The sequence below is a fragment of the Marmota flaviventris genome, chromosome 7, assembly GCF_047511675.1.
Source record: "Marmota flaviventris isolate mMarFla1 chromosome 7, mMarFla1.hap1, whole genome shotgun sequence".
Lineage (NCBI taxonomy): Eukaryota > Metazoa > Chordata > Mammalia > Rodentia > Sciuridae > Marmota > Marmota flaviventris.
The window spans coordinates 107,986,187-108,009,461 of NC_092504.1; the positions used below are offsets into that span (position 1 = coordinate 107,986,187).

At 38.6% G+C, this 23,275-nt stretch overlaps 2 protein-coding genes across 12 annotated transcripts in view; one reads left to right on the forward strand and one right to left on the reverse strand.

Annotated features, from left to right (window-relative positions):
• LOC114085440 (broad substrate specificity ATP-binding cassette transporter ABCG2-like) overlaps nt 1-23,275 on the forward strand; it is a 67,945-nt gene that overhangs the window by 37,887 nt on the left and 6,783 nt on the right. For all 4 annotated transcript variants that reach the window (XM_071614564.1, XM_071614566.1, XM_071614565.1 and 1 more), the window contains 10 exons: nt 1,745-1,881; nt 5,134-5,285; nt 6,689-6,793; nt 7,392-7,639; nt 12,174-12,256; nt 15,008-15,097; nt 16,792-16,916; nt 18,487-18,641; nt 21,071-21,160; nt 22,033-22,118. In XM_071614564.1, the coding sequence (XP_071470665.1) occupies nt 1,745-1,881; nt 5,134-5,285; nt 6,689-6,793; nt 7,392-7,639; nt 12,174-12,256; nt 15,008-15,097; nt 16,792-16,916; nt 18,487-18,641; nt 21,071-21,160; nt 22,033-22,118 (1,271 nt within the window). The remainder of the gene's footprint in view (nt 1-1,744; nt 1,882-5,133; nt 5,286-6,688; nt 6,794-7,391; nt 7,640-12,173; nt 12,257-15,007; nt 15,098-16,791; nt 16,917-18,486; nt 18,642-21,070; nt 21,161-22,032; nt 22,119-23,275) is intronic.
• Nucleotides 15,262-23,275, reverse strand: part of LOC114085438 (broad substrate specificity ATP-binding cassette transporter ABCG2-like) — a 111,761-nt gene continuing 103,747 nt past the window's right edge. The window contains exons 17-19 of one of the 8 annotated variants that reach the window (XR_011708018.1): nt 16,365-16,632; nt 15,923-15,960; nt 15,262-15,366 (exon numbers count right to left, since the gene is read on the reverse strand). The gene's annotated coding sequence lies outside the window, so the exon portion shown is untranslated. Of the gene's footprint in view, nt 16,633-21,079; nt 21,201-23,275 lie in introns of those variants that run through there. The other 7 variants (XR_011708016.1, XR_011708017.1, XM_071614560.1 and 4 more) reach the window with 7 other exon arrangements.

The window sequence follows — 23,275 nt, forward strand, 5'->3', positions numbered from 1 at the left end:
ATTTCCAGACTCTCATAGGCCAGGCTCTTTCAGGTTTGAGGAACGCAGTTGTCAGCAAGAGTAACAAACTGTAAAGAAATGAACTCCTCCTTTGGCAGGTTGTGCAGGATAAAGGAAGAAAAATGAGATGAAAAAGTAAGTTTTATAGTTGACCACTCAATATGGAAATTTTACTGATTAGACATTTGTAGGTTGGGGTGATAATGAGCCCTGTAAAAGTGATGACTCTGGATTAAGCCCCTGTGACCTGCTTCCTAGAGGCAATGGAGAATGGGGGTACCACTGGCTGCTGCTTCCTGTTATATTTGCTCATATTTTTTTTATGTGAAGTGTATTTTGTTTAGAAGAATAACCCTGTGATGCCATTATTTTCCACTTTTTTATTTTTAATGAGTGATTGAGTTGTCATTTCTTTGGCTGTTTATTCACTTGATTTTTTTTTTCTTTCTGGGTGTATGCTTTCTTTTACTCTCTTTTAAAGGCACTCACTGCCTTAAGGTGCTTGCTTGGATTTCTAGGAAAAAATATACAGAGGCACTATTGACTTATAATTCATATAATCTAACTGATTGAAATAATCTTTAATTTTTTAATGTTATATGTCATTTTAATCATTATAGAACTGTAGAGAAGGTCTGATTACTCTAATGATTTGATTTTTGGATAATTACTATAATAATATAATTACAAATACTGTTCACCTAGATTTCTCAGTTGTTAACATCTTCTCCCATGATTAGTACAGCTATTTTTTTACTGAAGTATTTTATATAATGTTATATGCTATTTCATCCTTGAGTACTTGCTAGGAATCTAGAAAAAAATAAGGATATTTGCTTACCTTACTACAATATATTGATCAACTAACAAAGTGAACAATATTTCATATCATCAGCTATGTCAAGCCCTTATTCATTCACATTTCCCAAATCCTCTCCAAAGACATTTTAGAGTTTAGTTATCAATAGATTCAAGCAAGGTCTGTGAGTAGCATTTGAATACTATCTCTTTGAAGATTCTTAATTTCAATATTATTTCCTACTTTCTGTCTCCCCAAACCTTCCTAGTCCCTTCACTACACAAATGAGCATTTAATGTTTGCAAAGATTGAGCCATCTGTCCTGTGGAATAGCCCATCTTCAGGATATGAATATCCCATATTTTCTGCATATGTCTGAAAGTGTGAATTTGGAATTCTGCCGTGAGTCAGGGTGTAGTCTGTACCCATTGTCAAAGCATTATGGTGATTGGACAGGTACTGATATGGTATGTTGGAAAGTGAACTTTCCTGTATGAGTGCATCCTGTTCTTGTAAGTCTACCTGGGGACTTTGGGTGGAAACACGAGTGTTGATAGAAGACTAATAATTTACTACAGATCCATTTCCTTTTCTCCTCCTATCTTTTCTCCTGTTTCAGACTATAATTTTACTGTTAGGGCCATTTCATTTTAGTATTCTAACTTCCTATCTTAAAACTAAATATTTGTCTTGGTGAGGAACATTCAGAACTGTTAAAAGCATGGGCTTCATATCAGGTCCAGCCAATGGGAAGCTTTGCCCTGAGCCTCAGTTTACTCATCTGGTAAAAGAGAAACTTCCTCCTTCTCCCAGGTTCATTTACTTCCTGTTTCATAATGAGGATAGTGAGATAAAGTTCTCTAGCAAGATTAGCAGAGCTTAGTTCACCAAATGATAGTTAGATCATTGTCATTCTTGTTGATAATGCAATAATTTGTGTTTTAGGTTAGATCTGGAGAAGAAAGAAAAAAGACCAGTATAGCAATGGGGCTGATCACTGATCCTTCCATCTTGTTCCTAGATGAGCCCACAACTGGCTTAGACTCCAGCACAGCAAATGCTATCATTTCACTCCTGAAAAAGTAAGTACTATAGGGTTAGGGATGTTTCATTAATTTAATATCTGGTCATGTCTATGTACCATGTATTCTTGGTGAAAGGGATTCAGAAATGAACAATGTAACTTGTTCCTTCTTTCTTGAAAACAAACAACAGGAAGTGATTAAAAGAAAAAAGTTGAAACAAGAGCATATGGAAAGATGGCTATGGTGGTAGTGGGGAGCTGATTTAAATAGCAGGAGGGTCAGGGAAGATCACAACATGTGACACATGAGCTGGGAGTAAATGAGTGAGACCAGCTGTATCTGCAGAAGAGAGTTCTAGTTGGAAGGAGTGACCTAGTGACCCCAAGATAGAGCATGCTTGAAGTGTGTGGAGCATCAGAGAGGCCAAAGGGACAGAACCCAGTGACTATGAGGAGTGGATATTGGTTTCTGCAGTGTCATAACAATACCACAAGCTGGGGGATGAGCAACAGAAATTACTTTTCTTATAGCTGTGGAGGCCAAAAGTTGAGGTCAAAGTGTCTGCAGGGCTGTTTCCTGTGAGGCCTGTCTCACTGGCTTGTAAATGGCCATGTGTGTCTGCATCTTAATCTCCTCCTAACTGGACACCATTAAGAAGAGGACCATCAACAATCTCATTTAATCTTACGGCCCTCTTTGAAGACTCTATCTACAAAGGAGCCACATTTTAGGGTACTGAGGTTAGGATTTCAACATATGAATTCTGGGGAGACCATATAGTTAGAATATAATGTGAGGTAGAGTTGGGCTGATGTCACACTGCATAGACCTCATAGACAACTGTAAAAATTATGGCATTTCCTGTCACTAAGGGATGTGAGAGCATTTTGAGAGTGTCAGAGCAGAGCAATGGCTGTGCAGTCAGTCCACGGTGAGTGAAGGTTACCAGGGAGGAGCTGCTTATGGTGAGAAGAAAAGGGTATGGACCAGGACAGGGATTGAACCAGGATTCTCCTGGAGAGGTGGAAAGAAGACCTTGGGTTCTGGATCTGTTTTTAAGGGGAATCAACAGGATTGACTCAGATATTGGATCTGGGTTATAAGGATTGGAAGAATAACTCCTAAGATTTGGACTTGAATAAAAGGAAGAAGAAGTAAATGAAATCATATTTTCTTTTATTAAGAAAGCAGCTGTATTAAAAGAAAATAAAATTATGGTATTTACAGGTAAATGGATGGAGTTGGAGACTACCATGCTAAGTGAAATAAGCCAATCTCCAAAACCCAAAGGCTAAATGTTTTCTCTGATATGTGGATGCTGAACCATTATGGGGAGGAGGGACAGGGGAGGAATGGAGAGAAGATACAGGAAGATGGGATAATATTCCAATTGTCCTGTTTTGCTTATGAATAAGGAATCCTTAGCTACTTCTTTTATACGTTGTGTTGAAATCATTAATCATAGGGTCTGACTCAATTGGAGGCAGAATAACTTAGGGTATCCTGATAGCATATGCTAGTTACTTAATCAAATGTGTAAATTGATTGTATAAAGTGATTTTTGTCATAAAATATTTTTAATAACAAGATTGCCCTTCCCCCCCCCCATACACTAACAACTAGATTTCCAGACAGGATGCTCTTCCTTGGGAATATGGCTGCAGTAAAAATTTATAGACTAAGGTTCTCCCCACAAACAACTCACCTTTATCACCCTAAATAGTTGATGAAACCATTCATATACTCAGACCTTTCCAATTGGCTTTTCATCTAGTCATATATCCCTGCCCCATTAATCATGAAGTGATAGCTTCAAATTATCAAGCATTTTGTTTTTTATTTTGAATTTTTAAAAAATTATATTTGTTCTGCTTAGATAAAGTTGACAGTAGAGTGTATTTTCACATATTATACATACATGGAGTGTAATTTAGGATGCCGTTCTTGTGGTTGTACGTGATGGGGAGTTACACTGGTTGTCTTTTCATATATGAACATATGAAAGTTTTGTCTGTTTCATTCAACTGTCTTTCCTATTCTCATCCCCCCTCAATTTCCTTTATTCCCTTTTGTCTAATCCAATGAAATTCTATCCTTCCCTCCCCACCTCCCCTTATTGTGTGTTAGCATCCACATATTAGATAGAACATTCCGCCTTTTGTTGGGGGCAGGATTTGGCTTATTTCACTTAGCATGATAGACTCCAGTTCCATTCATTTACCTGCAAATGCTATAATTTCATTTTTCTTTATGGCTGAGTAATATCACATTGTGTATATATACCATATTTTCTCTATCCATTCATCTGCTGAAAGGCACCTAGATTGGTTCCATAGCTTAACTATTGTGAATTGATCTGCTTTGAACATTGATGTGACTGAGTCACTGTAGTAGGCTGATTTTAAATCCTTTAGGTATAAAAGGTTCTTAACAAGGAAAACAGACACAAAAGCAAAGAAAGGTGATATTTTTAATAACATTTTTAACAGTGATTTTGAACATTTCTTTTAACTATAAATGATAACTCCTGTGAAATGATAGTTTAGTACTGTTTCTGCCATGGGATAGATCAGACTTTAAATCTCAGCATTGCCCTTTTGTAACATTGTCTCCTTGGCCAGTTACTTGATCTTTAAATTATATCTGCAAATAGAAGGAGACAATAATATGGGAACTGTGTTATACAACATTGTGAAAATTGAAAGAAGGTAGAAAGCACTTATTAATGTCAACTGTATTATCAGGAAAAAAGATGAAAACAATCCTAAAGAGCCAGAAGATTTAAATGATCAATGAGAACTGGTCATATGATCATTGTTTTAATATGTAGTACATATGTAGACCTGGACTGCTTGTTAAAAATATGGACACCCTGAACTCACCCCGAGAGATTCTAATCCAATATCTATGAAGACTGTCCAAGAATCTGCATTGTCAATGAACTTTCTAGTGGATTCTAGACTGTTGTGTATCATCCTTAAGAGACCCTAAGGTTTATTTTATTTTATGTTATTTTTTTATTTTGTGGTGTTGGGCATTGAACCCAGGGCCTTGTGCATGTGAGGCAAGCACTCTGCCAACTGAGCTATATTCCCAGCCCCAGCCCTAATAATAACTCACACCTATTTTAATGAAAACATTTAGTTTAGGTTCCCCAAGTGTCATGTTGCTAACATGAGATGAGAAGTTCATATGAGAAAAATCAAATTAAACTCTGGACAAATGCTTTCACCATATAATAAAGTATTTTATTAAGAAGAGCAATGTTCTGATATCTAATGACTCATTATTTTCCTTCTTTCAACTTAGCATTTCTGAACAAGGACGAACTATCATCTTCTCCTTTCATCAGCCTCAGCATTCCATCTTCAAGCTGTTTGACAGCCTCACCATATTGGCCTCAGGAAAGCTAATGTACCACGGTCCTGCCCAGAAGGCTTTGGAGTATTTTAAATCAGCAGGTGTGGTTTTCAGGCACTAGATCCTTCCATCATAGACTCCTAGGGGAGGACAGTGAGGTGGACAGGAGCGCTGCTTGGTCTCTGCATAGACTAACGGGTGCCATCACTCCAAAACATTTTTGGTCAGTTGGTGTCAGGAGTTGTCTTCATTTTTCAGTGTTTGCTTATTGTTTAGGTCTCTTTCCTTCTTCTCCCCTCTTTGAGTATGAATGCATGTGTGTATTTGTGTGTGTGTGTTTTTCATGGGCCTACTTCCTAGTTATGGTGACCATTCCCTGAGAGTTTGAGAGTTCAATAATTAACTGGTTGGACTCACAGCCAGGCTTTTCAGCTGAACATTTTTGGAAAGACCCAGTATCATTCATTTTCTTCTAGACCATGCAACAGATAGTGATGTTGTTCTACTTTTATGAGGGCTCATGGAGATGCTCGTTGTTTTCTAGTAACATTAAATTGGCTTGAGTGGGTGTAAGTTATTATTAGCCCCTGGAATGGCTGGTCCTAAGTTTGACTTGGGTAGGCAAACATTTCTGGGCTCCCAGGTTTTCTTTCAGATTGAATTGTGTGATCTTTTTAATGGCTCATGCAATCTGCTTCATTTTAGAAACATTTAGAAATTAATATAGATATTTCTTCATAACCCCAAATATAGTTTTAAACATTCACTAGCTATCTTAATATTTTAGTTTATTCTCAGCCACTTAAAATTAAGTATGTATGGGTTTGGAGAGTTCAGAGGAAATACTTAAGAGTCTGGTCTCAGGCCAAGTTTAGATAATGTGCCAGAAGAAGTTGAGGTGAGAGTTTGGGTGTGCTGTGCTGGTCATGTTCTCTCAAGAATTCAGTTCTGGGAATTTATTGTCTATTTTTAATTATGGCAGCATGATATGATAATGATAATTTGGACCTCTGAATTTAATAGGTGGAGAAGCAATCTTGTTGACATGCATAGTGCCATCCCAGCATTTGCTTCATGAACTCAGAAAACACAATGAACCCGGGCATTTTTTTTCTTGTATCTAGATTTAAGAAGTACTGATAAGCATCAGTTGATCCCCATAAAAAAGACCAGGATATTATGTTCTAAACAGTCCAGGACACACACACACACACACACACACACACGTATATATGTGTATTGTATATGTATTATATATATATGTATTATATATGTATGTGTTTATGCACACACACAGGATTAGGAGACAAAGCATGTTGAAATATTATATGAATGAACAAGAGGAAAGTATAAAATATAAAGTGAGGTGAGAAGAAAGCAAGAACATGGCAGAGAAAATGCTAGATTTGTCTTCCCTAGCCTTACTTCCCTCACTCTCTGGAAGTGAGTAGTTTTTACTTTTCAAGCCCATCAGGTTGAGTTCTTTGGTTGCTTTGTTTTATAGGTTACCATTGTGAGCACCTCAATAACCCTTTAGACTTCTTCCTGGATGTCATCAATGGAGACTCCCCTGCTGCAGTGACAGCAATGCAAGAGGAAGGGGGTGAAGGTATTGTGAATAGCTTAGATTCACAGGTCTTTGCCTGGTTGATTTGGCTGAAGTTTAGCAATGTGGTGGCTTGTTAAAACCTGGCTTTCTGAATTCCTACTCATATGGTATTGTGATTCCAGTTAACAGATAGACTTTCTTCTCCATAAGAGCTATGGATGTTCTTTATTGAATTTATGAATGACCGCTTCTGTGCTACTCTCATTATAAAAGGAGTTTTCATTAAAAAGAAAATATGATAATTGTTACATATTTTTAGAAAAAGAAATTGAAACTCATACTTTTGCACATAGAAAATAAGGACCAACTTTTTAAAAATTAAAACTTATAATTCTGTATGGTAAGGAGTCTATTTTAAGGATTAGGGTCCACATACTTAGGAAAAGGTCTGTGAGTTTGCTCTAGCCATAAGATCCAGGCAGAAGTCTTGTTAATTCCATGTGTTTTTCTGATGTGTAGAGCCATGACAATGCTTGTGATTTTTCTGTGCTTAGCTTTAAAATTTAGGTATTATCCATGAAAAGGATCACAGAAAAATGGCTTTGTTTGTCACCTATTAATAATATTTCTCTTTTTTGTGTGTGCTTTTATTCCAAAGCCAATGAGACTGAACAGCTATTAATAGGAAGACTGCAAGTGATCAAAGGATTAGCTCAGTTTTATAGCAAATCCCCCTTCTATAGAGAAACAGAAACTGAATTAGAGAGACTTTCAGGTGGCCAGCATAGCAGGAGCCCAGCCTTCAAGGAGATCACCTATGTCACCACCTTCTGCCATCAGTTCAGATGGATTTTCTGGCGTTCATTCAGAAACTTGATGGGTCGTCTCAAGCCCTGGATAGTTGAGGTAATCTTACAGATTCTTTTAAGTTTGCTGTGAAATATTCATGTGGATGCAATTTGGTTCTGATATAGTCTGCTTCAAGATAATGTGGATCTTCTACCCACCCTTCCATTTATTTGTCATCCTTACTCCATTTAGGATATAGAAGCAGTCCATAAAACACAATTAAGTTTTCACATCTAGAAAGGTTTTTTTTTTTTTCAGTGATTTCTTAGAATACATAACTCAGAATTTTGAACCAGACAAATTGTAAGGGAACATCTCAGTAAGAAATTTATTTTTTTTTCAATAAATGGAAGCTACAGGCAACAGAATCCATTTTGGGGTTTTCTAGTACTATCTACTTTCATTCATTGATTCATTCCACAGCTTGAATGCAAGATCTTGAGTTGTATTTTGGGGAATCTAATATGGTAGTGGACAAAGTGAGTTAAAATGACAACCTCTGCTCTCATGGAATTTATTTTCGTATGAAGACAGAGTGATGATGAGTGAAGTAATACAACACACAGCATGTTAGATTGCAGGAGGGACTACGCAACAAGTTCAGGCGAAATAGGGATAGAGAAGGGGAAGAGAGAGGGCAAGAGATAGGGAAAAGAGTGTTGGTTTGCATTTGAAATTAGGTGGTGAGGGAGAGCTAGTGGCTTTGAATACATCTGCAAGGACTTTGGTCTGTCCACTCTCTGAGGGAAGAGCCTGTATGCTGTTTTCCTTGTAATTGACCCTCCTCATTGAGAGATTCTAATGTTTGGAAAGCACTAAATATCTTGAAAAGTTTTCAGTTTAAGCACAGGTAGTAACCACACTTAACAAGGATATTCACTGTCACATTAGCTCTCTTAACTAAGATGTGATGACGTTCTTTTCTCCTTTTGATTGGCCTTTGGTCATTGTTGATTATTACTCCTTAAGGTTATTTTTCTTTTTTGCTATTCCTAACTCCTGTGTCACAGTAAAAAGTTCATCAGTCCATCATTTATAAGGAAATCAATTTAGCTAGTTGTTTGGGGGTTGTTATTTTTATTATCAGTCATTGAGTTTGAGTACTGAAAGATGGCCTGCTGTAGGTTCTACTGAACTGAAAGATGAAAACTGTGATTCTTTAACATAAGAACCACAGTTTTCATCTTTCAGTATTGTCACCTTTCAGGTGTATCTGAGAGCCTGTTCTTGTTTCAGTCATGCTGTCAGTTGTGCCACATGTTTTTGAACTTTTCATTTATCATTCTGTCAGAACATGGCCACTTTTGTGGCTATTTATCAAGGGTAACATTTTATTCTCTGAGAAAAGATTTGATGTTTTAGAATTATTCCAGGTAAGTTAGATCCATTAACTTGGATCACCCATTGTTCAACAGTGGGGTGATATAGGGAGTTGATTCTTTAGTGTGTTTTCTGTGTTAGGTTTTTCGTACTGCCTCTCAAAATGATGGATCTGCCAATGTGCAGGACATTGTGTCTCATCCAGGACCCAAGTATGAGTTATGGGCAGGGCATGAATAGACCATGGCTACTTGGTATACACCAGGATTGTGCCTATTTGGGATCTTGGCTTCATTAAGGCATAAACACCAGGCCCAGAGTCTCCAGGTCACCTGTTCAGCCTCATCAGCAAACTCAATCCTACAAAAGGAATTCCCACTATGTTCAGAGAAGTAGCCATCTCTAGAATAAGGGTAGAACCTTGAAGCTCCTGGAGTTTAGCAGAACAACTCGTGTTAAAGTTTGTGAACACTGAAATGTTAGTGTAGGAGTAGGCAAACCCTTTTCAGTAAAGAGCCCAGATGGTAAATGTTTGGGCTTTGTAGGCCCCATGTGGTCTGTCTCATGTGGTCAGTCCTGCCAATTTTAACATGAAAGTGGCTGTAGCTCATACATAAGCAAACGAACATGGCTGGGTTCTCAAGAAACTGTATTCATGACACTGAAGTTTGAATTTCATATAAATTACATAGTGCAAGATATATTACCTTTCCCCCTCCAACTACTAAAAAAAGGGGTAAAAACCATTCTTAGCTCATCAACTTTGAAAAAAAAATAGGTGTTGGGCCCCATTTGGCTTGGGCCATAGTTTGCTTGGCATAGGGTTTGAAATCTTGTATGATTTTTATTTCTCTAAGTTTTGATCATAGAATTGTCAAAATATTTATGACTTCCTACTAATAAATCTTGTATCTCTTGATGTATAGCTGTACTTTGGTTTGAACTAGATATATATATATATATATATATGATTTATACTTTATCTCTAACCAGAGGCTGTATTTGGAAGATTGGAAAGAATGATGATCTTTATAAGATTTATTGTTCAATTATAATGTCAAACATTTCCTGATCAAACCAATTTGGAAGACTTGTCATTAATCTCTTAGAAAGTCATTGTTTTCTATGAGCATATTAAACATTTGACTGTGGATTCATTTTGCTAGTAAATGCACAAATTTCTCTCAGAACATGTCTTGAGAAATACTCATTAAACACATTTGAACAAAAGCAGAATAAAATATTGGGACGATTTCTTTATCGAATCCTTCTGTTCAAAACTGAGACTGGTGGCCACATGCACAAAGCTCAGTCATTTGCTCCATTGTGCAATTTCATTTTGCCTGGGGTTTTTTCTTTCTTCATGTAAGAAAGAATAGCACAGGTATACTTTGAAAACCATGACATGATCATAGGATTCACTGATTTGCCAGTATGGTAGAAAACCGACTGAAAATAAAGAACAGGTGATGTGTTAGTATAAGATATCAGGTGTGGATGCAAAAGAAACAAAGAATGCAGAACCTCTGGATAGCAAGACTGAATATAAGTTATCCTGAGTGACGTATAGACTGCTGTGTACCTGTGTGTCCTGCACATTGGCAAATCCATCAGCATATATTTTGGAAGCTCTTTCTACTGACATGAAGTGAGTATATTCTGAAGGTAGTGAAGACGTATCAGCAGGATGAATTTTCCCCTAAATTTCTGTCTTATGTTGAAGGAGATCTTATGAGTAAAACACTTAAATAACGACATTTCCAAACTGTGGTCTTCACAAACCAGTTTTTTCAGATTATGATTTAGTTTTTCTATTCTGGCTTGCTGCCTGCCTAAAATGTTCTTCACAAATCATTTTGTGTGTGGATACAATTGTAATATTGAGTATTTTTTTTTAACTTTGAAGTTTTCAAGATATATGGTAGGGTATTTTTTTTTCTCTAGACTTCCAATTTCCTACATTTTTATATTTAACTTGTGAAGCATTAGATGTGGAATTCCTCAAATAAAACATGATAATGTGACCCTTAACCTTTTGTTGATTGAAGTATCCCTGAGAGAATTTTTATCCTTAAAACAAAAGTGGTGCTGGCCCAGTAACCTTGGGAGTTGTGCACAGACTGAGTAGGTGAGGATGGTGAGGGGCTGTTAGCTCAGGTGAATGTGTTGACTATAAGCTTCACTGGCTGAGGTTGAAGAGAAGCAGACAGAGGAGATGGTAATGAAGCACTTGGGTGTCCCCAAAGAAAACTGGCTGAGTGCTTTGGTGACCATGACAATACAATTTCCCATGGAGGAGAGAGGTTGAATAGGTGGGAGCCAACTTACAACTAGTCTTTATCATGAAAAATACCATTGTCAAAATTTGTGTGTGTATGCTTTTAAAATGTTGTTTATTCATTTTGTGGTGCTGGGGTCAAACCCAGTGTCTCACACATGCTAGGCTAGCATTCTCCTGCTAGCCCTGAAATTTCATATAAATGTAATTTAGTTATTTATTTATTTTTGTGGTGCTAGGGATCGAACCCTACCAACTGAGCTACATCCCCAGCCCTCATTTATTTTTAATGAGTGTAAAGTCATCTTGTTTTCAGTTGAACCTCTTGAAGGATGAAACTGTCTATGCATGTGCACTGGCACAAAAGTTGAGAGTTCCATTCTAGTCTGAGCTCTTACCCACTTGGATGTTAGTTTGTTCCCCAAGTGATTTTCTGCACCAGTCTGCCATACTGTGTGGCATTTGCATGTCCAGTACTAGAGCTGGGGCTTGGACTGGCCATTCCTGGTGAACACTGGAGGGATTTCAGCCTGTCCAGTAGTCTGCTCTATTTTCCTGTCAGTTCCCCAAACGTTTTTAATTTGGTATGGAAAGTAGTCTAATAAACACACATAATTTTATCTTCTCCCAAGATTTGACCAAGTCATATAAAGTGTTTATCTTCAGAGAGGGTTCTGATTATGTAGCCATATATTGTATCATAATAAATGATGTGGAAAGCCGGGTATAGTAGCACAAGCCTATAATCCCAGCAGCTCTGGAGGCTGAGGCAGGAGAATCATGAGTTCAAAGCCAGCCTCAGCAACAGTGGGGCTCTAAGCAACCCAGTGAGATCCTGTCTCTAAATAAAATACAAAATAGGGCTGGAGTGTGGCTCAGTGGTTGAGTGCCTCTGAGTTCAATCCCTGGTACCAAAATAAATAAACAAATAAATGATGTGGAAAAATTTTTACCTGTAATTACAACTCTATTTTCATTTTTCTTTTGGAAAAGATATTCATCATATTTATGCTGGGACTGTTAATAGGTGTCACTTTCCTTGGACTAAAAAATGATTGTACTGAAATCCAGAATAAGTAAGTAAATTTAAATACTGTTACATTGTTCAAGCTTATAAAGAGCCAGTATGAATTTGAATTTATAATAAGTATGGGATAAATGTCATTGTTTTATTGGGAGTGGAATGAGCACATTGCAAACTGAGTGGAAGAGTTAATTTCCTTTTTTTCAAAGGTATGTATGTAATGGCAAGTAATATACAACATAAATGTTGACCTTTTATCCATTTTTAAGTGTATAGTTCAGTGGTATCAGTTGCATTCACACTGTGCAACTATAACCACCATCCAGCTCAAGAACATTTTTTCATCTTCTCAAATGGAATCTTCATACCCATTAAAGAATAACCCTCCATATCCATCAATCCCAACCCCTGGCCACCACCTTATAATTCTGTCTCTGAATCTGGCCACTCTAGGATCCTAATATACTTGGACTGATACGGTATTAGTCCTTTGGTACCTTATTTTCTTTAGCATTATCTCCTTAATAATCATCTAAGTTGCAGCATATGTTGGAATCATTTTTCCATTTTAAGACTGAATAATAGTCCATTGAATATATACTACCTTTTGTTTATTATTCCTCTGTTTCTGAGAATGTGGGTTGTTTCCACCTTTTGGTTGTTAACAATGCTGCTATGGGTGTACAAATATTTGTCTGAATTCCTGATTTCAGCACTGTGATGTAGGCACCTAGCCTTGTTGGATCAAATTATAATTTTAATTTTTTCAGGAACTGCTATGCTGTCTTCCACTGCAGCTGCACCATTTTACATTTTTACCCGCAGCACATAAGGGTTCCAATTTCTCCACCTCCCCACCAGAATATGTTATTTATTTTTTTTCTTTCTCTAAAAAACATAGATGTCCCCTGGATCTTTGGAGAAACATTTATTTGAGTTCTTTGCTAATTTTCAAATTGGATTATTTGGGAAATTTATTGTTGCTATAGTTGCTTTGTAGTTTTTTTATATTCCTGTATTATGAATCCTTTATCAGATAAATAATTTGCAAATATTTTCTTCCATTCTGTAGGCTGTCTTTTCATTCCATTGATAGTGCCTTTGATGCATAAATGTTTTTAATTTTGATGTAGTCCAGTTAGCCTATTCTTTCTTTTGTTGTTTGTGGGCCAGTTTCCTTGATATGTTTTGATTAGTTTGACTTGAGAATTGTGCTCATTTCTGCCCAGCTGTGCTAGGGAAGAGGGATAGAATGTTTAGAGAGCAGGGAAGATACCCACAGATGTGACAGAAGTTATAGAGTTTATTCAGAAATACTTGTGGGGGAGGTCCAGTTGCAGTGGGCTGGTGTACCTCTGCTGCACTCAGTGCTGCTGGGACTTCACCAGAAAGTAATATCTTTTATCTGTCTCCACACTGTTCAGTGGTGGCTGCCTTTTGAGCAGCTCACTCCTCCCTGTGCTCTGGTCTGCAACAGTTACTGCAGGGAGGCAAGTGAAGTTATAGAAGCCACGACAGTACCAGCATTAACTTACTTTTCTCCTTGTGTTACTATTGTTACTTGGGGTTGTCTTGTGTACTCAGCTCCTGTGTTCTCACCAGAGAAGATTTCAAGCAAGATACAAACCACAGTAAAAGTTTAACATATTTTACTAAGAAAGAAAGCACCCCCAAAGAAGATGATAAGTTTTCTCAAAGATGATGAGTTTTCTTGACCACTTGATTTTATTGGTTTATTTATTGAGCTCAATTTTTGAGGGGAGAGTGGGAAAGTTGTTAAAAAGTCCCACCCACGTATCACTCCTCAGCTCTGATTTACAAACTATATTAGATTCCTAAACCTCTACAGGGTATGCTTTTATCTATAGGCATTTAAGTGAAACCTGATGAAGAGGGAGGCTGTAATCACAATGATATTATAATGATATGCTAACAACAGAAGTACAACTCTGTCATACTGGCCTGGCTGACAAGTTTTAATTGGAACTTGTTTTACAGAACTTTTGGTTGGTGGAATCTTATCTTAATCATCCTGCTTTTCTATAACTTGGAATCTCTGGTCTGTGTAAAGGTCTCATTTCCTCCCAACCAGACCTGGATCAGGATGTCTCTTTAAAAAAAAATTATATATATATATATATATATATATATATATATATATATATATATATATTTAATTGTAGTTGGATGCAACAAAATGCCTTTATTTTTATTTGGTGCTGAGGATCAAATCCAGGGCTCCGCCTGTGCTAGGCGAGCGCTCTACCGCTGAGCAACAATCACAGCCCCTGTGTGTTTCTTATCTACAGAACAGTCTTTGCATATATATATATAGTAGGGTGGTTCTCACTGTTCTCCTAACTTGGCTAGGTTTTTGGAACAAAAAGGGGTTAAGGGTATAGAAATGGCTTTAGTGCCCTCCTTTTTCCTTTAAGGATGTTATAGGAGTATAGGATAGGTGGATAGGATTTGAGATTTTCTGTTACATGGATAATACTTAGGTCAGTGCAGTGATTGTTACCTATGGAAATACCCTTAAAAATCTCATTTCTTGATGAGACTTTTTAATAGCTGTGTCTGAACGTAAGTGCTTAGCAAAATGTCACATACCTCAAAAACTATGGAGGCACCACTATGGAGATAGAAGTGGGGAGAGACCTCACGGAGTCACATGTACCTGTTTTAATCTGTATTTTAAAAAAGTCTATTTAATCTTATATCATTACAGATATAAAAGTTCTGGGGGTAAAAACTTCCCTAATTGTTTTGAATTAACAGTAGGGCTTTTGTTCCTCTTCTGCAGAGCCTGGTCACTCTATGTGCTAACTGTCTTCCAATGTGTCACGAGTGTCTCAGCCAGGGAGATCTTCCTGATGGAGAGGAATCTTTTTATGTGAGTAGGTTTCCACTCTGGGAAGTAGCATCAGACCCACTGGTCAAACTGATAGCATTCAGAATTGAGCCGAGATTATAATCTGGGAGATTACGAGTATTGTTTTGTTATAGTTAAAGCTTCATCCCGGGGTTTCTTAAACTGACTTCCAGACCACTCATGTATAATCGAATCAAGCCTTTATTGTAGCATACCGGTGGCAGTTGACCAGAACATAAAGCTGTTCCCCTGATCAGCCCCAAACAATTTCAAGGGCGCTCCTCATAAGCCTGAAAAACACAAAAGGGGTGTTAGGGGTCCAGCCAATGCAAGCAAGCCAGGTTACAGAAGTGGGAGAGTGCAGTCAAGCGTTGGGAAGCCTAACCAATCACAGTTATCCCAGTCACCCCAGTTACAGAAACAGAGCCCCGTTATCCTAGTTACAGAAACAATTCCCCGTTAGGTAGTTCCACGTTCTTAAAGGTTTCTATAGCAAAAGGAAAAGGACATCTTGCCCCAGTCATGACCCTTCTACTTGGCATGGTTGTTTGACAAGATGAAGTCATAAAACAACATGGAGTCACATTTGCTTCTGCTATCACAGTTTTATTTCTTAGTTTGTTTAATTGACAAATGCAAATTGTATAGACATGTAAAGTGCAACATGAGCTTTTGAAGTCTGTATAGGGATTGCTAATATTAATGGAGAAGAAGCACTCAGGGATGGACTGGAAAATCAAGAGGAAGTGGGGCCTGCTACTGAGGGAAAACAGAGTTTCAGTGTTAGATGTGGTCAGTGAATTCCAGTGTTACAGGGAAAATGAGCAATAAAGGGGCTGAAATTACCTTTTCGTTTTTAGCAAATAACAGGGTCATGATGGCACCTGTGGGAAAAGTTTAAGAAGCTTGGTAGAGATTTAATGCAAATCAGAGGTGGGAAGTAAAACTGACAAAGAATTTAAGAAAGTATAGTCCTTGGTGAATGAAGGAGAAGTGGCCAGAGGGCAGCCTTACAGTAAAGAGCTGGCTGGTTTTGTGTCTTCTGTTTTCAAAGATGGAAGAGATTTTCCCATACTTACATGCCAAGAGCAGGAATCATCAGAGGGAAGGAATGAAGACACTGGTGGAAGAGTTTGGAATTATGGGATGTTTCAGGAAGAAGAAAGATGAGGATTTGGTAGCTGACAGGGTGGTACATTTGAGATGTGATCATTGAAGGAAGAAGACTTTTTTTCTTTTGTAACATGAAAGTAGCAGAAGTAAAAGGACTTTAGGGATGTGCACTTACATTAAGGCTTTGGAAAATATCAGTGTCACATTCTTCACATTCAGAATTGGGGAGAAGAAAAGCCTGTGCTGCCACTGAGATTAGGTCCTGGAGTTCTACTCTTCAGACAGCCTTAGAGGACAAGTAGGGTCTCAGAGGAGAGTGAGGAGATGCAGACTGTGTCCCAGGAGGGGTGATGTGGACTAGAGTGGGCGGTGGCAGGAAGGGTGCTGTCATGAGAGGGTCACAGCAAGAGCCTTGAGGGGCTGATGCCCCAGGGAGGCTGCACCTGAGGTGGAGAAAGGCATTAACCAGGGATCAGCCTGGAGCCGGTCGGCAGCTGCAGTGTCAGACCTGGTGGCAGCAGGAGTCTGCACAACAGCATCTCATCTGGGCTGTGCCTTCTTGGACTAATCTGGGATGTGTGGTGTGTGTTTTTGTTCTGTAGACTTGAGTACATAAGTGGATACTACAGAGTGTCATCTTACTTCCTTGGAAAACTGTTATTTGAGTTCCTATTCAGGAGGTTTTTTCCAAGTTTTATATTTACTGGTATACTATACTGGATATTAGGTAAGTAATAAGACAAAGATATGTCTTCAGTCTTAGATATGAGCTGATGCTAATTTCTAATTTCTCTTTGTAAGCATGTCCATGGTTCTCCAAACTGCATACCCAGCCAAAAGCTATTGAAGCATTGTATCCTCTCTAATAAAGCTGCTAAATGTGGGCCTTGTTCAGACTTTTTCTAAACAAACTTTTGTGCATGTGTGCGGGAGGGGTGTACTGAGGATTGACCCTAAGGTATAAGCTCAGTAGGCAAGTGCTGGACCATTCCATTTTAGTTTTACTTTAATATGAGACATTTTAATCTTGGTAAATTTCCAGGCTAGCCTTGAACTTGTGAGCCTGCTTCCTTGTTCTCCTAAGTAGCCTGTTTTCAGGTATATGCCCCCTGTAAGCAGTCCAATAAACTCTTATTAAAACTACATTTTATTGAGAAATGCTGTGTGTCATATACAGATATGGAGGGAATTTATAAAACTCTTTGAGATTGTGCTAGAGGAACTGGAATATTTATTGCCTATTTATCTATATTTCTTCTCTGTATCTCTACATATATCTCTATATGGAGATAAAATATAGATAGGTAGGTAATATCTCTAGAATCTATAGAGATATGTTGAGAGGGATAAATAATCAACACACGCATACATTCTCTCCCTGTCTCCTTCTATGGTGAAAGAAAAATAGTGACTTTTAAAGAAGGTTAATTTAATAAAAATACTTGTTTGGTAGATATAGACAGATGTTTGTGCATTATGCTCAGGTTTCCTTCCAGTTTCATTGCATGAATATTTCCATATCTCACACAAACACACACACACATACATACATGTGCACACATAAACACAACAGAAATATCCATTTTTGACAACACATGAGAGTAAGAACCACTGATAGAACTTAAATCTTCCATATTACAAATAAATAAAAAGTTGCATCATAAAGAATTTGTCATGATAACTAGACCCCCAGACTCCTGTTTAGTATTCTTGAAGCTGTTTTATGACCAAGAGCATTAGCTTATAATCATTTATAAAGTAGTTGCTTAACCTAACCCATTCTATATCACATGTGAGCAATAAATATTCCAGAGCCATGTGATCGTTTGTCTAGGGAAGTCTTCCATTATGGAGAAACTCTCTCTCCATTTCCCAAGACACTCAATCCACTTGTGGAATCCCAACCCCAGTTTCTTCACTAATGCAGTTGCATCAAACAGTGAACAATGTGGAGATGTCTGCTCTTGAGTCTCCTTAGACTGTAGAATTTTAGCCATTTGTGTTGCCTGTGTCTCTCCACCTCAGCAATCTGATATTGTTCATAATTACATGTAAAGGAGAGTAGGTGTTACATGGAAAGGTCCTTCATCAGTAAATGTACAAAAGAACTGTGATAACTTTGTGCACTTACAACAAGGGAAAAAATTAAGTGGTGAATCATGATAGTTGGGTCATGTTTGTCTTTTTTTCATTCTGATATTAGTTGATTGGAAAATTGTAGTGTTCTTTGCATGTTGAACAGTCTGAAAGACAAGGTGACCTATACAGCTGCACTGACCCCTTCTTTTCTTTCTGAGGGCTGAAACGGGGGATAACAGCTTTCCTCATCACAATGATTACCACTTTGATGGTGGCTTATTCCACCACTGCCATGATCCTGGCTATAGGAACACGTGAGAATGCAGCATCCGGAAAAACACTTCTGGTGACCATCTATTTTGTGTTTATGCTGGTGAGTGGGAACTGTGCTTCTGTGAGAGAGAATTTTCACCTTGTTTCTTCATGCACATTCACCTTGATAAATTGGAACTTGATAATCCAGAGGAACTATCATTGGCCCATTACCTCATAAAGAAGATAAGTTACCTGCCTGCCTTTGATGCTGGTATTAGAGATTTGCTAGCTGTTTACCCACAGCAAAGATGGTTTGGTTGGACTCACTACTCTCCAAGATCAGAGCGAAGCTTCATGAGTGTGCAGCATGAGGAGTCTAACTTGAGTTTTAAAAATAGTGGAAAATGTCCAAACCTATATATTATGCTTGGGTTTCCCCCCAGTTTCATTGCATTGAATATTTCCATCTCTCTGTCTCACACACACATAAAAACACTAGAAATATCTATTTTTGACAACATACCAGAGTAGGAACCACTGATAGAACTTAAATCTATAGGTCACTTATTTCTGGTTTCCTGATGATCTCTTATATCAATATTTTTCTGCTCTTATTTTGTTTTCAATGGTTACTTAGTTCTAATCTTACATGGCCTAAAGTTTGCACTCACAGTGATGAATCAACAGGTGAATGGAACTACTTACCACTATGACATGAACTAAACAGGAGTGCCTAGCCATTAATACATGCTTTCTGCTACAGTAGGAAGAGATGCCTTTCAGTGATGCATAATTAGTAAAAGCACTTGCCAAAGTTTAATTCTTTCCTTTCTAAATTTGGCAACTACCAATGTATATCATTGAGAAATTAATGTCTTATTTATATTTCCTATATTGTCCGTCAGTAAATGAAGTGTTCTTCAATAAATTAAGATGTTTTGTTTGCTTTATTTGGTGCTCTGACTAACATGTAAACATTTCTATGTGGCAGTTTAGAAGCCGATCACAAAACCACATTTTACTTAGAGATGCTGTTGTATACTAAGCACATGGAGTCTTCATGAGTAAATGTGTAGGCACAGCACAGTACCAGTCATTGTTTTGCATATCCCAAGGCACCTTGCACCAGTTGAGTTACGTGTTATGTGGACCTCAGAGGTGTCTCTTTTTCATCTTGAGCATTCGCTCTTGTCACCTCCATTGTCATACTGCTTTCTGTTAGCTTTAGATGAATGTATTGACTGTGTTTTCTGCTGTGCTCCACTACATCATCCTCTTTATCAATTTTAGGCTTTGGGTTTCCTTGAGCCTGCATTCTGAACCCCAAATTACTCCAAAAGTCATGGATATACTGCACAGACCCTTGTAAATAATAAATCATATCGTATGGAAGTAGAGAGGGATGTGTGATGCTCAGGGTCTCTGGTATGTGTTCCTAGATGGTCAGCTTTATTAGGAGAACAGATAGTGGTAGTGCAATGTCAATATTCAGTGTAGCCAGGCCTCATGTCTATGGGTTCTTCATCAAAGATTCAGCCTACCACAGAACTATACAGAACAAAAATCAGGTCTGGACTGAATATGTATAGTTATTCTTTTCTCATCTAAGCCATAATGTTTAAACCACATAGCATTTACATTGTGTTAGGTATTTACATAAGACATGGAAATGATTTAAAATATGCAGGATGTGTATATTTACAGCATAAAGAATGTACATAGGTTACATATAAAACTCTGCCATTTTTAAAATAAGGGACTTAAGCGTCTGCAAGTTTTGGTACCTGTAGTTGAGATGGGTGGGTCCTGGAAAAAATTCCTCAGATACTAAGAGATAGCTGTATTTCTTAATCTTTCATTGTGTGCAGCTACAAAGAAAGCTGATAGCATAGTCCTGATAATTAAGAATCCTCCAAATAAGTGGAGCATATTATACAGATTATAGGCTTATTTCCCCAAATCTTCAAAATAATTGAAACGTGTAATATACTTTATACATATATTATCCTTCCTTTAATATCATAAACTGCCTCATTTATGCAGAGGTATAGACATGCAAAGAACAAAGATTATTGTTTAGAGTAAATGGAAAGAATTTCAAGAAAGTGTAGATCTTAGCAGAGATGTTTTTAGAAGGTTGTGGAGTTCTTGTAGAGGGCCTTGCCCAGAGTTCCTCATGAAAACTGCTGCAGTCCAGCTGCAGCAAAATAACCCTGGGGGGGGGGTGACGAATAACTTGTGTACGTTGATACAGCAGGAGTAGGAGCCGTTTATTGCAGGACAGGAGTAGTATTTATACATTCCACACAGCTTATCTAATTAGCATAAACTAGATACATCAGTCAACCAATAAGGAATCTCCACACTTAATGGCTCGCTTTTGTTACTTCTCAAACCACTCCCTCTGGCATTTTGCCAGGCGCCATCCAGACTTGTTTACGAACTCTAACCTTCCCCTGGAAAAATGCCAGGTGTTATTTTGACTTGTTTACAGACTCTAACAGAAAACACTGAACCAGTTCTGATACTTGGTTTTTCTTTTCATAGGTTTTCTTGGGTATGTCATTGAATTTTGAAACCATGGCACCTCAGCTCTCCTGGCTTCAGTACTTCAGTATTCCTCATTATGGCTATATGGTAAGTTGTCTTCATCTGCCATTGTGACTGGGTTCCTAACCTGGGAACAAACAAAATCAAGCCCGACACTCTCATTTCCAATCCATGAACTGTGACTGTCTACTATCCATGAACTGTCTTTCAGGAACAATGCATGAGTATTTCCTATTAGCATGGGTAACCACAAGGTCAGGGATTCATCTGAGGTTTTTCTCAGTCACCTCATTGTTTGAAGGAGATGAAAGGTGAAAAATATTTTCAGAATAAAAGGCGGGTGGGAGACTGGAAAACAGCTTATTCTAAAAGGCAAATTGGAAGAGAAACAAAGACCATGAAGTACTCATAGCCATATTGGCTTTGGCAAGTTAATTGGCTCCAAAGAAAGCTGTGTCTTAACACAGTACAACCAAATTTTTAACTACCAGACTTATAACTGGTTTTGATTGAAATAAACAAGAAAAGATCATTACCATAAATCAACAATATTCATTAAGCACCAAAGTATTATTTGGAATACACTGTTTGTGGGGTTAAAATATTGGGAAAGAAGAAAGTAAATATGGGGCAATAACAACCAGAAGTCTTTCTTCTTGGCCAATTTAAAACATCACAACACTAAGCCTTTTGAGGATTATTCTGGAGGATATAACTGAGATACTTCTTTGGCACTTTTGTTTTTTCTCTTTTGCGGTACTAGGGAGTGAACCCAGTCCCTTGTGCATGCTCAGCATGTGCTCTAACACTTTGGTATATCTCCAGCCCTTTTTCTTTTATCTTGACACAGGATCTGGCTAAGTTGAGTTGCCCAGGCTGACCTTGAACTTGCAATTCTCCTACCTCAGCCTTTGAAATTTGAAAGTGTTTACCTTGTTCTGTTCCCCCTTGTATTACAGGCTTTGCAGCATAATGAATTTTTGGAACAAAAGTTCTGTTCAGGACCCAATACAACAATGAGCAACTGCCGTCCCAGCTTTTTGATGTAAGTTTGAGTTCAGTGTCCTAAAGGATTGCTTACTTTCTACTGTGGTGTGATGTAGAAAGTCCCCTGGGCTTAGAAAAAATTTGAGACCTTCCAGGGTCAACAAGAGTTTCTGAATCTATGTTTTCTCACTCTTAAAGTAAGCCATGGTGCACTGGTAATGCATGGGAACATGCTGTGCATGTATTTGACTGCAGTCAAAATTGTATTTAATGTGGAGAATTATCTGTTTTGAGCTTTTGAAAGACTGATGTTTTAGTTGTGGTTTTGAATTAACAAGAGAAAAGAGAATGCCAGTATGTTAAACTCATAGATTTTCCAAATAGTATTAAAATAATTCTTAGTAGTAACAAATTTCTATTATTAATTACTGACAGGAAAAATTCTGTGAAAATTTTCTTTCTTTCCCCCTTAATTCTGGTTTGATCTGGGTGTGACATCTTTGTAACACAAAGTCAGTGGCACGAGAAAAGGCCCAGTGGCCCGCGGAGGGGCAGAGCTTCCAATCACTCCTGCAAGGTAGGCGGGCCTGCGACCCACCGGCAGAAGAGGAGCAGAGGCCTGCTGAGAGGCAGAGCCGCCCCCTCCCCCTGAGCCGGCAAGGTAGACGGAACTGTGACCACCCACAGAACAGGCCCAGCGGCCTGCTGAGGGGCAGAGCCGTCCCCCATCCCCCGCGCCTGCCAGGTAGGGGAACTGTGACCACCAACAGAAAAGGCCCAGTGGCCCGCGGAGGGGCAGAGCTTCCAATCACTCCTGCAAGGTAGGCAGGCCTGTGACCCACCGGCAGAAGAGGAGCAGCGGCCTGCTGAGAGGCAGAGCTGCGCCCTCCCCCCACGCCTGAAAGGTAGACTGAACTGTGACCACCAACAGAACAGGGCAGACCTGCAACCGACAGACAGAACAGGCCCAGTGGCCTGAGGAAGGGTAGAGCCGCCCCCCCCGCCGCGCCTGCAAGGTAGGCGGACCTGCGACCCACTGGCAGAACAGCCCCAGAGGACTGCAGAGGGGCAGTGCCGCTGCCTGTGCCTGCAAAGTAGGCAGAACTGCGACCACCGACAGAACAAGCCTAGCGGCCCGCAGAGGGACAGAGCCGCCGCCCGCACCTGCAAGGTAGGCGGACCTGCTACCGACCGGCAGAGCAGGCCCAGCGGCCT